The sequence below is a fragment of the Crinia signifera genome, chromosome 3 (assembly GCF_055691185.1).
Source record: "Crinia signifera chromosome 3, ASM5569118v1, whole genome shotgun sequence".
Classification (NCBI taxonomy): domain Eukaryota; kingdom Metazoa; phylum Chordata; class Amphibia; order Anura; family Myobatrachidae; genus Crinia; species Crinia signifera.
In genome coordinates this window covers 24490682-24505469 of record NC_139219.1, presented here as the reverse complement: position 1 = coordinate 24505469, position 14788 = coordinate 24490682, and the positions used below count along the sequence as shown (strand labels likewise).

At 48.0% G+C, this 14788-nt stretch overlaps 1 protein-coding gene across 2 annotated transcripts; it reads right to left on the bottom strand.

Annotated features, from left to right (window-relative positions):
* Positions 1-555: 555 nt before the first annotated feature.
* MRPL33 (mitochondrial ribosomal protein L33) lies at positions 556-11435 on the bottom strand. 2 transcript variants are annotated; one of them, XM_083175464.1, is made up of 4 exons: positions 11011-11435; positions 10747-10765; positions 10066-10172; positions 556-953 (listed from the first exon to the last, which is right to left on the bottom strand). In XM_083175464.1, exons 1-4 carry the CDS (start codon positions 11099-11101, stop codon positions 904-906), a joined length of 267 nt encoding a protein of 88 aa, XP_083031590.1. In that variant the 5' UTR covers positions 11102-11435; the 3' UTR covers positions 556-903. The 2 variants fall into 2 exon arrangements, with proteins under 2 accessions (XP_083031590.1, XP_083031591.1); XM_083175465.1 differs by having other exon boundaries at positions 11080-11260.
* Between the last annotated feature and the right edge of the window lie 3353 nt (positions 11436-14788).

Here is a 14788-nt window from a genome sequence, read left to right as displayed (position 1 = left end):
GAGTGTTTACAGTTGGAAAAACACAGGTATGTCACAGCCATTTTCGGGGTGCGTATCTGCAGCCGGCTGTCAGCTTGTATGTGTAAAAACCATGGCGCCTGTATTGTTATTGCTGTGTCCAGTCTGTGCAGCCATAGGCCAACCTTTAACCTCGATGGTCTCCGTTTTTGTATATACTATACGCTGCAAATGTTTGCGCCACTGCGAATGAGTTTGTGATGCCTCCGTTGGTAGTCATTTTTCTGAGCCGCAGTTAGCCACATTACCAATTCTGTAGCCCAATTGCATTTCTGTACAATGCAATGCATAGTCTGTATGTTACTACTCAGTCATTGTATAACCGATATAGGACCAGAGACGGAGCAGCCTGAAGACGGACGGCAGATGCTGCAAGTTTGGGCTAGCACAAGAATTACAGGGTAAATCTGCTGTGATGACTATTTGTACAAAATAAAACCAATTAAACAATCATAAAACTTACACAATGATCAGGTGCTGAGTACACAACATGTAATGACAAAATAATCATTATAAATAGTAATTATCTACTCAGTGTTGTGCAAACACGAGGACATTTATTTTTATTAATGATGAAATATCGCAGACAAAATACATTTCTTATGGAAGAGTGCACTGTTTGAGGGTAGAGAGTTCTCCGGAAATATCACTTGTTCTGTTAACGGGATGTAGCAGTGAGAACCGGAGACGTCAGCGGAGCAGCCGTGAACCCAGCCGAGAGGTACTGGCCGCATGCCCCCAGCATTGTCTGTGTAATTATTGGCAGTCCGACATCTGTGTTCCTCTTCTCCGTCCTCACACGTGGCACAGGATGTCCGCACCAGCAGCCCCCCCTCCCCCTGCTCCGCCGCCCCAAGAGTCCTCTCTCTATCCCGTGTAAGAACATCAGATGCTTCGGATTTTCCTCTTTTCAAAGAACAGAACATGTTGTTTTACTGGAGGAGAGAAAGAAATGAGAATTAAGAAAAAGTTATAGATAGATGGCTCCCTGGGGCAATGGTCGCACCCATCAGTACTATGGACTATAGCAGGCATTCCCGACCACGGTCCTCAAGGCACACCAACAGTGCAGGTTTTAGTGATATCCAGGCTTCAGCACAGATGGTTTAATCAGAATCCCTCAGATACTAATTAAGTCACCTGTGCTCAAGCCTGGATATCTACAAAATCTGCACTGTTGGTGTGCCTTGAGGACCGTGGTTGGGAATGCCTGGACTATAGGAAACTGATGTCCATTTGAATATAGCATTCAGCACTTATAGGAGAGAAGCAGCTTCTGTGTTATGGTGTCTACACACGGGTACAATCAGCATGAGATTTTGACTATTAGTCAAAATCTCATCAGCATCGCATGGGTTTCTAAAGGCCCCCATACACTACGCGATTTGGGCCCGATTTCAACCGATTCTGGAGGATCGGGCTGAAAAATCGGGTGAAATTGCCCAAATCGCGTAGGGTATGACATCCAATCTGATCCGATGCGCGGTCCCATGCTCATCGGATCAGATCTGGATGTCGGACGGTGTGCACATAAGATAAATCTTATGTGCAGCCGGCATTGAGCTGGACTATGGGAGTGGGGACCGGAGAGCAGGGTCCGGTCCATGTGTGATGATGCAGAGGGGTAGTGAGCTAGCGGGTGGACTGGAGACTAGGTAGCGGCAGGTGGGGAGCATGGAGCACACGGCGCATAACAGAGTCCGGGTAGCGGAGAGCAGGAGAATAGGAAACATCCTATTCAAAAGACTGGGCGGCCGCTGATTGGCCGAGAGCTCAGCCAATCAGCGACCGTCCTGCCCGCCCAGTCTTTTGAATAGGATGTTTCCTATTCTCCTGCCGCTACCCAGACTCTGTTATGCGCCGTGTGCTCCCTGCTCCCCGCCTGCCGCTACCTAGTCTCCAGTCCACCCGCTAGCTCACTACCCCTCCTGCAGCTGGACGGGACCCCGCTCCCCGCCACCTCTCCTGCCGCTAGCTACACATGGACCGGACCCTGCTCTCCGGTCCCCGCTCCCCCAGACGGACCCTGACGTCCCCCGGCCTGCAAGCTCCCCCCCAGACCCTGCTCTCCCACAGCTCCCCCGGATTTACATGTGATAAATCGTTCTGGGTTTATTTACTAAAATGGGTATGATTCATTGGGTCGACCACTGAAGTTCGACAGAGGTTATGTCGACAGGGCCGGAAGGTCGACAAAGCATTCGGACGACAATCAAAACGTCAATATGAGCTTTTCACTTTGTTGTCCCATACGTAATGGACACGTGTCGTCAAAGTGTACTGCACCTTAAGTGGTTGACCCAATGTATGTCGACACAAATAGGGTCGACCTAGTGACTGTATCCCACTAAGATTGGAGTCCTATTTCAGATGAGATGTTGCTAAGGGCAACCAATTAGAATCGTATTTATGTAGCACCTTCTAGAACAGGGGTGGGCAATAGGCGGCCCTCCAGCTGTTGATGAACTACACATCCCAGCATGCTTTGCCTTAGTGTTGCTATTTGGCCATGCTGAAATGGATACAAGGCATGCTGGGATGTGTAGTTCATCAACAGCTGGAAGGCCACTTATTGTCCGCCCCTGTTCTAGAAGATCATAAGAAGAATCTGATGTCACAATGGACAACCAATCAGATAATCTTCTAGAAGCTGCTAAATGAATATCTTGTTAACCCCCATTGTTGCCCACATTTGTTATTGCAATAGTCTGTTCCGCAATACAGACTCTGACCACTACAATCCATCCTGAATGCAGCTGCGAGGCTGATCTTCATCCGCTGGTTACCTGTATTCTACCATATTCTATATAAAATACTCACACATAAGGCTATGAACCAAACTACACCAACATACATCTCTTATCTTACCTCAAATTCTCTCTCAACCCGACCTCTCCGCCCTGCACAAGATCCACGTCTCTCATCCCCATGCAAGACTGCTCCAATTCCCGACTGCAGCTCTCTCCTCTGGCTGCACCCACTCTGTGGAATGGGTGTGGTATAGGGTTCCGACAGCTGGGATCCCGACAGTCATAAGCCCGATGTCGGGATACCGACTGGCCGGACTCAGACAGCATGGCGAGCGCAACAAAGCCCCTTGCAGGCTTTGTTGTGCTCGCCATGCTGCGGGCACGGTGGCTCGCTACGCTTGCCACCTATTCTATTCTCCCTCTATGGGGGTCGTGGACCCCCACGAGGGAGAATAGCCGGTGGCCGTCGGGAAACAGTCTGTCGGGTGTTGTAACAGTCGGGATCCCGACGTTGGGTAAATGACTGTCGGGACCCCGTCTGGCACCCCTGTGGAATGCTCTCCTACGCACAATATGACTTTCCTCTAGTCTCCAAACCTACAAGCGTTACCTGAAAACTCAGCTTATTAAATAACAGAACCAGTCACATATCTGCCATACGCTTCCATATCCAATTACATCCCCACTGTACAATTCACACATCATTTTAAATATTTTCTCTTTTTTACTTTTAACATCCTGCTGACCCTAGGCCAGTGATGGCTTAAGGTGCCCATACACTAGTAAGATTTATCTTCAGATCTGGCTGGTTGGAACAAAAACATGGTTATGGATCAGTGACAGTTTGTCAGTTTTCCAGCATTTCCAAGCAAATGGTCAACTGTCATTTGCTCTCATCTATTACCAGGTTTTTGTTCCAACCAGCCACATCTGAAGATAAATCTGCGTGTGTATGGCCACCTTACCATTGACATTCCAGCTGTTGCTGAACTACACATCCCAGCATCAGTTTTTAGCATGGCCAAATAGTAAAACTGTAGCAGGGCATGCTGGGATGTGTAGTTCAACAACAACTGGAAAGTCAAGGTTAGCCATCACTGCCCTAGGCCAACATCCCTGTGTGGCCACATCATACAGCCCACCAGGAACCCATGCCTATTTCTCTATAGACTGTAAGCTTGCGAGCAGCGCCCTTCTACTTCTCTGTCTGCCTGTCATTACCCGGTCTTGTTTTAACCCTTTGAGTGTCAACGTCTCTGTGGGAGACGTGCAAAATATCCACTAAAAACTCCAGAAATAACAATATCCTGGATCTCTTGATAAGCAACAATGGGGACATAACCATAAGGGAGACATTGGGGAACAGTGATCACAATATGATCACATTTGATTTAAATTTTAGCAAAGAATTATATTGGAGCGACTTGGTCCTTACATTTCAGGAAAGCAAACTTTGGTAAGTTTGAGGGGTCCTTAAAGTATATAAACTGGAAGGAATTTAGAGATAGATACTGCTAAAAGGTGGCAAACTTTAAAAAATACTGCTGGAGGGCACAGATAAATTTATTCCTAGGGTAAATAAAAGAACAAATGTCAAAGGGAAACCTATGTGGCTTAACAGAAAAGTCAAATTTGAAATAGCTAAAAAAAAAGGAGGGCATTCAAAGTGTTTAAACAAGATAGGACACCAAAACAGGAGAATAGGAGATAGTGATAAGTAAGGCTCAACATGAGTTCGTCAAAAATAGATCATGTCAGACTAATTTAATTAGCTTCTATGAGGAAGTCAGTAGGGGGCTGGACTTAGGGAAATCTGTTGATGTAATACTGCTTGATTTCGCTAAAGCTTTTGACACGGTGCCTCATAAAAGGTTATTAATGAAACTGGGTAATTTAGGGTTAGGAGATCAAATTTGTAATTGGATTAAAAACTGGTTGCACAATCGGGGTAAGAGAGTAGTGGTAAATGGCATATATTCCAGCTGGGGTAAGGTCCAAAGTGGTGTCCCGCAAGGATCAATATTGGGACCCACCTTGTTTAATATATCCATTAATGTTGGAAGTAATATAGTGAGTAAAATTGCAATATTTGCGGACGACACGAAGTAGAGTAAGGAAAACACTACAAAGTGACTTAAATAAACTGGATAGGAGGAAAATGCAGTTTAACATTGAAAAATGTAAGGTAATTCATTATGGGAACAAAAATAAACAAGCTACTTATAGGTTAATGGAGTTATTATAGGGAATTCTGCTGTAGAGAAGGACTTGGGGGGTCATCATAGATGAAAAATTGGGTAATAGTGCCCACTGCAGCAGCAAAAGCAAACCAGACACTAGCATTCATTAAAAGGGGTATGGATTCAAGGGATGCCAATGTGATAATGCCTCTTTACAAGGCATTGGTGAGACCACACTTTGTAAGGTGCGGTGCCCAGAACTGAACACGATATTCAAAGTACATAAATTAATTGGTACAGAGAAGGGCAACAGAGCTAGTAAAAGGTCTCAAATCACTAGAATACAAAGATAGGTTAACCAGGCTGAATATGATTTCACTGGAGAAACGGAGGTTGAGAGGAGATATGATTAGTATGTTCAAATACAGGATTGGGAATAATATGGAACTGGGAGATGATTGGTCACTAACAGGCCTATACTTAGGACACGAGGGAATGTACTGAGGCTCGAGGAAAAGATATTCCGTACAGAATTAAGAAGAGGATTCTTCACCATTAGAGCAGTCAAATTCTGCAACTCATTGCCGGTGGGGCGGTTACAGCAACTACTGTTACTGAATTTACATCAAAACTGGAGACATTTTTGGCCAATAAGGGAACCCTATAGATATGACTTACTGAAGTCAGTAGTTACAAGTTAGATAGGTTGAACTCGATGGAATATGTCTTTTTTCAGGCTTAATTACTATGTTACTATGAATATGAATCACTTTAGTTATTGCCGGCAAATGATCTGAAGTCAAATAATTGAAGTTTTGTTAAACATTGCGCCCAAAAAAAGAGCAGTCGCTGTGAGCAACTTTGACACTCAAAGGGTTAATACTGTTTTTTCCCCAATCGTAAACATCCCCGGCCTCCGGAGCAGCGTGGCGGAGGTGATCGGAGGAAGGAGATGGGAGGAAGCGAGCACCGTGCACCCTGGCGCAGGATGCGACGACACCCGGCCAGATGCGGGCAGCGCTGTGGCCCCCCGGCAGCACCATCGTTCCGGGGAAAACCACCCCCAGGAAATAAAGTGCACCAGACGATCACCCTGCACAATGCAGTTGGGGGAATGGCAGCGAGGCCACGGCATGACACCCAGAGGCCGGCAAGATCGCCCCCCCCCAGCCGTGCACAGTAGGCCGCACCAGCTCAGGGGCAGCGGCATCCCCCCTGGCCTCATTGACTCTCCCACCACCACCCAGGCCCTCCCTACAGGAAGATGGCGCCTCAAATGGCTGCCTAGGAACTGTGCACTCAGCCATATGTAACCCCGTGTCCCTGTGTGATAACTGTACAGTCTCTGCTATAACTGTGCTGTCCTTGCTCATACTGTTACCTACCTGGCTGCTGCAATGACCAGTGGCACCATGGATGGCTGCCTAGGCGCTGTGCAGCTCGGTGGGTATGTGTTCTGTGATAACTATACTGTCCCTGCTTATATGGTCACCTACCTGGCTGCTGCAACGACCAGTGGCGCCACTGATGGCTGCCTACGCGCTGTGTAGCTTGGCGGGTACGTGTTCCCCGCATTAGTGTGCGCAATAAAGTTGATTCTATTCTATTCTAAAATAGAATGGCTGTCTAAAATAGAATGGCTGTCTAAAATAGAATGGCTGTCTAAAATAGAATGGCTGTCTAGCTGAGCTCCAGGAACGGATGAGTGCCAGTTGGCTGAGACTGAATCCTGATAAAACAGAGGTCCTTATGATTGGACCTCAACATCAAAGGACAAGACTGCAGCACAGCCACCCAACTGGACTGACACTTGGGGGTACAGAATTACAAAACTCTGATCATGTGCGGAATCTTGGCGTGGTACTAGATGGTGGATTGACACTTAAACATCAGATATCAGCCACAATCAAATCCTCATTCTTTCATCTGAGGAACATAGCCAGAATCAAACACTTCATCCCATCTGAAGATCTGCCAAAAGTCATACATGCATTTGTATCATCTCGTTTGGATTACTGCAATGCCCTCTACCTTGGTCTACCAGCAAAAGAACTGCACCGATTACAGCTGGTACAAAACACAGCAGCCAGGCTGTTAACTAACCAGCCCCGTTCTAGCCACATTACTCCCATTCTCCCCTCCCTTCACTGACTGCCAATAAAATGGCGAATCATTTTCAAGATCAATCTATTGAGTTTCAAAGCCCTACATGACCAAGGCCCAAGGTACCTGAAGCAGCTTCTGATTCCATACTGTCCCACCCGATTACTGCGATATGTAGATGAAGGACTATTAGCAGTACCTAGAATCTCCCGAAATTCATCTGGGGGTCGAGGTTTTAGCCATTCAGCTCAGACTTTATGGAACTCACTTCCCCGCACAGTTCGAGAGACCCCCACTCTAGAATGCTTCAAAAACAGACTCAAGACTTTCCTATTTACTCAAGCATTTCCTTCAGTCCCTTAAGTATTGTTTATGAAAAGCTTTTCTGTACGTCATTGTTCCTGTGTACTGTATTACATTCATTCTATCTGTTAAGCGCCTTGAGTCCTATTGGAGAAAGAGCGCTATATAAATAAAATTATTATTATAAAACGCAAAGGAATATGCTGATGCTATATAAGTAATTATTATTAATAATAATCTCCCTGACACAGCCCACCGTCCTTTAGTACATTAAGGGCTAACCATAGCGTTTCACCAGTGCTGTATTACACATTTACACTTTTTTCTTGTATGGCCCATTCATTTCAATGGAGTGCTCTATATGTAAACATGCCATTGAAATGTACAAGGTCACAGATAGGAACGGAGCCGCAGCACTACTAATTGTCTTGTCCCCACACAGTGTTATAGTAGAATATTCCTGCCACTCCCTTCACTGCCAGCCAATCACACTGCAGCTAGTATGGGAAAATCACTTATGATTGGCTGATTATTTTATTCTTATAAACAAATTAGTGTAATTAACAAGTTATTGCTGTCCTAGTACAAATGGTATAGGGCGTTTGGTCTTCCATCCTATTTAGTGTTCCCACTAGGCTATTTTAGCGGGGTGCTGCACCCTGTCTGATTTTTAAAGGGCAAAATGCGCCTTACCCCTCTGGCAGCGCCCCGCCCCTTTTTATCACGGCGCTTTATGCTGCCCCCGTGCAGCGGCACCCTGACCGCCTTAGTTCCTAGAAGGAACACTACATACTGGAATCCCACTATTTCTCATTCCCTTTTCCACTGATATCTAAATCCTGGGTTATTGCATGTGCAGGGTAGGTAGCATGGTTGTATTTGGTTAAGGCCCCTGGTGAGCTGCGGTGTAAACTGGTAATCTGGGTTGTCCGATCCAAAACCCAGAGAACCATTTTCCCTTTGCAATGAGATGATTTCCAAGCGCCGGCACTACACCTGTGTGCAGAGCACCGACCTGGGAACAATCCAGGCAAATCCATGCTGCACTGTAGGTGGGGCAGATGTAACATGTGCAGAGAGTTCGATTTGGGTGGGTTTTTTTTAAGCTGAAATCTTAATTGCAGTGTAAGAATAAAGCAGCCAGTATTTACCCTGCACAGAAAAAAAAATATAACCCACCCAAATCCAACTCCCTCTTCATAGGTTACATCTGCCCCACCTGCAGAGCAACATGGTTTTGCCAACAAAGCTGAATCAAGCCGAGTGTTCCAAACCCAACTGTAGTGTATGTTACTGTGGCTCTGACGTGGCTGCAGCTGGAGACGCAATGACATTAGTGTAACATGTATATAGAAAGATCAGATGGCAGATGTGTGACATTCCCTGATTCACTGACCATTCCGAGAACCAATCATTACACTGGGCAGCTGCTGAATTACAGCCATTGCCATACCTCACAGGTCTCCTACATATCAGCACAGAAGTAATGACTATATCTGCGCTCTTGCCGAATGCCAGGGGTGGAGAACGCCAGGTGTACACGCAACACCAACTCATTATGTCTGAATGTTTGTGACTTTATGCATGACCCCAGGCTACATGAAAACCAGGGTTTAAAGTGGGCAGGAATGAGGTGGATCTGTGTTCCGTCAGTTGCGATTGTTGGCAGAACGCGTTCCGCCTCCAGCCGCTCACCTTGCCCAGCCACAGCAGCGCAAGGCACCTGCTCTCTGGAGCCTTATGCTCCCGCCACAGCACCCAACTCCTTGCCAAGAGTTATTGAATGTGCTTCCCGCCCAGCTCCACCCGAGGTCCCCAATGTGGATCGGACCGTGCTGGCGAGTGGCTGGCAGGGGGCCAACAGCATGCAGCTGCTGTGGGAGATTCGGCCTCATCTGAAGACGAAGGAGGTCACCAGTGGGCTGTATGTACATTGTAACATTGGGTAGTAGGTGGTGTGCGGGAAGAAATATATAGCAGTGTGTAGTAGGGGGGGCACAAAGCTGTGGGCATTATGTGTAAATGTCACAATAATGTGGGTATTATTATGTGTAGAGGGCACAATGCTGTGTATAGTATCACGTGTAAGAAGCACATAGCTGTGGATAGTATTATGTGTAAGGAGCACATAGCTGTGGGTATTATGTGTAAGGGGCACAATGCTTATGTGTAAAGGGCACAATGCTGTGGGTATTATTATGTGTAAGGGGCGCAATGCTGTGGGTATTATTATGTGTAAGGGGCACAATGCTGTGGGTATTATTATGTGTAAGGGGCACAATGCTGTGGGTATTATTATGTGTAAGGGGCACAATGCTGCGGGTATAATTATGTGTAAAGGGCACAATCCTGTGGGTATTATGTGTAAAGGGCACACAAGCAATAGGTCGACATGAGTTTTTCATGTTTTTTTGGTGTCTATGTTGACATAGACATTGTATAAGTGTACCACGTCCCCACACATGGCTCGCTTCACTCTCCAAGCTTCCAGCACACTATTAGATTTGCCCTCTATGTCCACATGGATGGTTATGTATGAATAACCACCTTTAAAAAAAAATCATGTCGACCTATTGCTTGTGTCAACAATGTCGACCCTTTTCATGTGTCGACATATTGACTGTCACCCTTTTGACCACATCCCAAGCAAATACACAAAGACCTCTGAGTCAGGTGGCAGAAGTGGGTGGATGCGGGATAGATACACTCACCTATAGGATCGTACTTCCTCAGGATAAGCTTGTCTTTCAGTTTGTTCCGCCTGGTGTTAAAGCGATAGCCGGTTCCGGCAGCGCTCATCATCTGCACCAGGTAGACTCTGTTGGAAGAGCACAGATACAGAGGGGATAGATCAGTGCACCTGCTGCACATTTCCATTCTCGATGATACCTGTACACTCTATATGGCCCATATGCCCCCATACAGTGTGGACGAAATGTCAGGCAGAATCTCATGGTACCCCAGGTGGCTTTAGCCAGTGAGAACAGAAGTGCATCCCCGCATCCCCGACAGAAGCGCATCCCCTGCCTCAGGGGCACAAGTCACGGGGATACTGGCACCAGGCATATTATACTTATAGGATACTGTGGACAACTGGACCAATAAGCTGTGTATAACACTGCATATAACATACTGTATACAGCACACTGCATAGGATACTGCGGACAACTGGCCCAATAAGCTGTGTATAACACTGCATATTACATACTGTATACAGCACACAAAACACTGCGTGTATATATATATTAAAAAAAATGTTTTGCTCAACTATGTATTGACAGGCGCTGTGGAACCCTTGTGGCGGCATATAAATAAAAAATGACAATAACAAATAACAATAATAATAATGACAATAATATAACACACACTGCATATAACAGGCTTGTACTTACTTTGATTTGCCAGCTGCAACTGATGAAGATGAGATGGGGAGAAAAAGAATATTAATAAGTAAGAGACAAACACAGTTACATACACTCAGATACACTACCACTCCTGCCCCACTCAGATACACTACCACTCCTGCCCCACTCACACACACTCCCCCACCTTCCCACTCATATACACTACCACTCCAGCCCCACTCACACTCAGATACACAACTACTCCCCCACTTCCACTCAGGCTAATATACACTCCACATCCATCCCACTCACACTCGGGTACAGGACGCGACACTGACCACCCGCAGGAACACATCGGCACACAGCCGCGGCAGCACTCACAGTTTATGCAGGTGAGTAACATGCTGATAGATCTCGGCTACACAGCACAAGGACAAGAGCCGAACAGAGAGCAGGGACCACTTCCGGGTTATGTCCGCACCGAGATCACCGCTCTGTGGCCGGCGCCATCTTACTGTAGCCGCAGCGGCTGCTGTCAGTGACGACGGTCTCCGGGAAAATGGCCCCTTTCGGTTCTGCAGTGCTGATGTTACTCCGTCCTTTCCCTCTGTTCAGTCTGCAGTGAGTGCACCTGCTGCTGCTCCGGGATGAGGAGACTGATGCCCGGGGCCCCTGTCCCACCCTACATGGGGGCCCGACCCCACACCAGCCACATACACAGCAGCGGACATGTGTAGTATGTACACAGTCTATATACAGCCATCCCTTGTCGTGTTTATCTAAAGGCAACAGATAATTCTGATTTTTCGTATTATCTATAGTGTCTCCAAAACACCGCCGTCTGCTGGCAGAGAGTGAAACTACATCGCTTTCTCACACGTGCACAAACACAAAAGGTAGCAGACTAGCTTTCATAGCTAGTGGTTCGAGCAGTTTTACTAGTATGCCACCCAACTAGGGATGCCAATCCCGGAATTCGGGATTGAAAAATGTCCAATCACGGGATTGGCTTCCCTAATAAAAAAAACCACCCCGACTGCCCCGCATATTTACTAACATTCATGGTGCGGCCGGGAGGGCTGAGGGAGCCGGGGGGCGAGCTGATGGAGCGGGGGGCGGGCCCAGGACAGAGGCAAATGGAGCAGCCAGGGCGGGTGGGCAGGCCCAGGACGGAGCCGGGTAGGGATGGCCATCGACGCATCTTACATCGATGGTTCCCATCGATGGCAGTTTATGCAGGAACCATCGATGGCTATAAACCATTCTATCGGCAGCCATTGATGGTTCCCACCATCGCGTACTTGCGCATGCGCAGAGGAAAAACGGGCCGCCCGCCGCCGGGAGGTGCGCGCATGTGCGATAGAACTATACAAGACGCACTGGATAATAATATGTCTTCTGCGCATGCGCACGCCGCGCAGAAAAAAACATTATTATCCGCGTTATTATCCCGGCGGCTCTGTGTCCTGCTCCTGAGTCCGTCCACTAGAGACAGTCCCAGACCAGTGCTGCTGCGCCGCATGATGACATCATTCTAATTCAGAAAGTGAGTCACACTCCAGTCTAGAACTCGGAGTAGCCCGGCAGCTGGCCAGCAGGGTAAAAAATATATATAAATCTCTTATATATTTAGCCAGATCCGTCACTCAAAGCAGTGTAGGTAACAGTGGGCGGGGTTCCACGGGTGATTGACAGGCCCGTCCACCGTTAGCCACACTGCGAAACCTGGCCACATCCGTTCTACACACCACCCCCCTTGCCCTCCGTCCTACACACCAGCTCCCACATATCTGCCTCCTCCTCGGCCACCACTCTCCATGCCTGCCCAAACCCCGCCCCACGGCTACACACCGCGCCCCCCACACACCTTTCATCAAAGGTGGGAAACCATTTGGTTCTACCCCATCGATGACAAAAGTATTTAACTTCGGACCATCAATGATTTTTTAAAACATCGTTAATCGATGGCCATCCCTAGGGATAGTGTGCCATAGGAGGATGCATACAGAAGGAGCGCAGGATGAAGCTCAACCCTGCAACATCCAGGCCAAGCATCACTGGGAGCAGTACAGCCCAATGTATAGAACGCCTGTGCAGGTATCAACAAATAGGGGCAACTTATCACCATCCACATCCAGAGATCGTCCCAATTCGCAGTGCGATAATTGCTTACAGCGCATGGATGTATCGATTATAGCTTGCAAGAATACTCTGCCCCTGCGATGCCAGACTGCAGCCATTTCAGGCTATTTTTCACACAAAAAATACTACATCACCTGCACTACCCTCCCCATCACCACTACCTCCCTGTGCGCCACTAGTGCCACAGCACTGGTCATAATTACCAAACCTCTGTGATCGGAGCACCTGGGGGGCTGCCGGTCCTCCGAGCATCTATCACCAGACCCTGGGTAAGTGAGTATGATTTTTTTTTACACTGTGATCAGCTTGTGTGTCTATTGGACAGCTATTGTGCTAATGCCCCAATCCTCATCTGTTCTTGCAACTCGTTAGCATACTACTGAATAAAGATCAGCATTATCAGACCACCTAACGTCATACTCATACACTTCAGCACCAGCCAGACCAACCCAGTGGTTCCGGATAAGCAAACTGCTTGTTCGCCATCCCGTTCGCACCTAGCAGTGCAGGCTAAACATCCATTCGCATAGGGAGGGGGGCTTCATTCGTGCAAAATTCGCAGCTTTGTGGTCAACCAGAATGACCTCCAAAAGTAGGGATAAGAGTGAGAATGTGTGGTCCGAGAAACTGCACTGGACACCGGTGCATCATTCTGCGGCAATGGTGCATGATACATGTTATACCCCTTTCAGACAATCCTGGGTTTTTAAAAGTCCCGGGTCCATTGCAGGTGCGCAGGACCCGGGATCTTAATACCTCTTTCATACATACGCAAAAATCCCGGGTAGAGCCATTCACACATACGCTAGTCCTGGGATTATGCGCGTGCACGTGAAAAATCCCGGGATTTTTGCATATGTCTGAAATCGGTATTACAGAGAACGTTACACCGGGGGCATCTTTTCCAGCTGGTAACTGTATTAGAGCATTGGTCTAACAACACTGTTTTTTGCGCATGGATGCGCAGTTTAAGTCGTATGCATGTACAGTCGCTCAATAATTGCGGGAGGGGGGAGCGCAAATCGTGGGAGTAGGGGCTCGCGGGTGCCGTGAATCGCGGGAGGGGGGGTCGCAGGGGGCCCCGCGAATCGGCGGAGGAGGGTCGCGGGGGGTGAGGGGAGTTGCGGGGGGGCCGCGAATCGTGGGAGGTTGCGGGGGCCCGCGAATCGCGGGGGGAGGGGTCACGGGTGTCTGGGGGGGTGCTGGCAGAGGGGGGGTGCGGGATTAATGGTGGATGTGGAGAAATGGTGGATGGTGGGCGTGTACTGTAGGCCTGGCTGGGCTGGGGGAGGTGATGTCAAGGGGGTGGGGTGAGTAGAACACTGGTCTTTTTCTTAGGGGGGGCGGGTTTGTGTATAACGCTGGGCGGGAATGTTATACACATAGAACACTGGTCTTTTCCCTGGGGGGGCGGGTTTGTGTATCCCGCTGGGCTGGAACGTTATATACACAGGGGATGAGTGACAGATCTGGCTAAATATATAAGAGATAGTAAAATGTCTCTAGCTAGTGAGGGAGATATACTGTAGTTATCAGTATTATTACGTTTTATATATAAGCATACTTGCCTACCCTCCCGAATTGGCCGGGAGGCTCACCCAAATCGGGTCCCCCGGGAAGGTGGGCAAGTCTCCCGCAGCCCCCCCGCACCTCCCTTCCCTGGAAGGGGGGCGGGGCTAAATTGACGTGAACCGCATCATGTCACGCCAATTAGCGCAGACCCGTGAACTGCCGCTGCTGACTGTCATGAGGCAGGGCTTGGTGACGTCAGCCTCATCCTGCCCCTGACATGTAGCCTCATCCCGCCCCCTGGCTTCTCACAGAGAGGAGTGAAAAAAGTAGGCAGGTATGTATATAAGGCTCCACAAGTGGTTGGCAGCGCTGTAAATATGGCACACATGAGAAAAATACCGGGTACACAGAACTAAACATAACAGTGAGGGTGCAA

Coding starts and splice junctions, on each gene's coding strand:
- MRPL33 (XM_083175464.1), bottom strand. CDS start 11,101: ATGTTACTCACCTGCATAAACTGTGAGTGCTGCCGCGGCTGTGTGCCG. Junction 954..10,065: donor GAGGAAGTACGATCCTATAG/GTGAGTGTATCT, acceptor TCTCTCCTCCAG/TAAAACAACATGTTCTGTTC.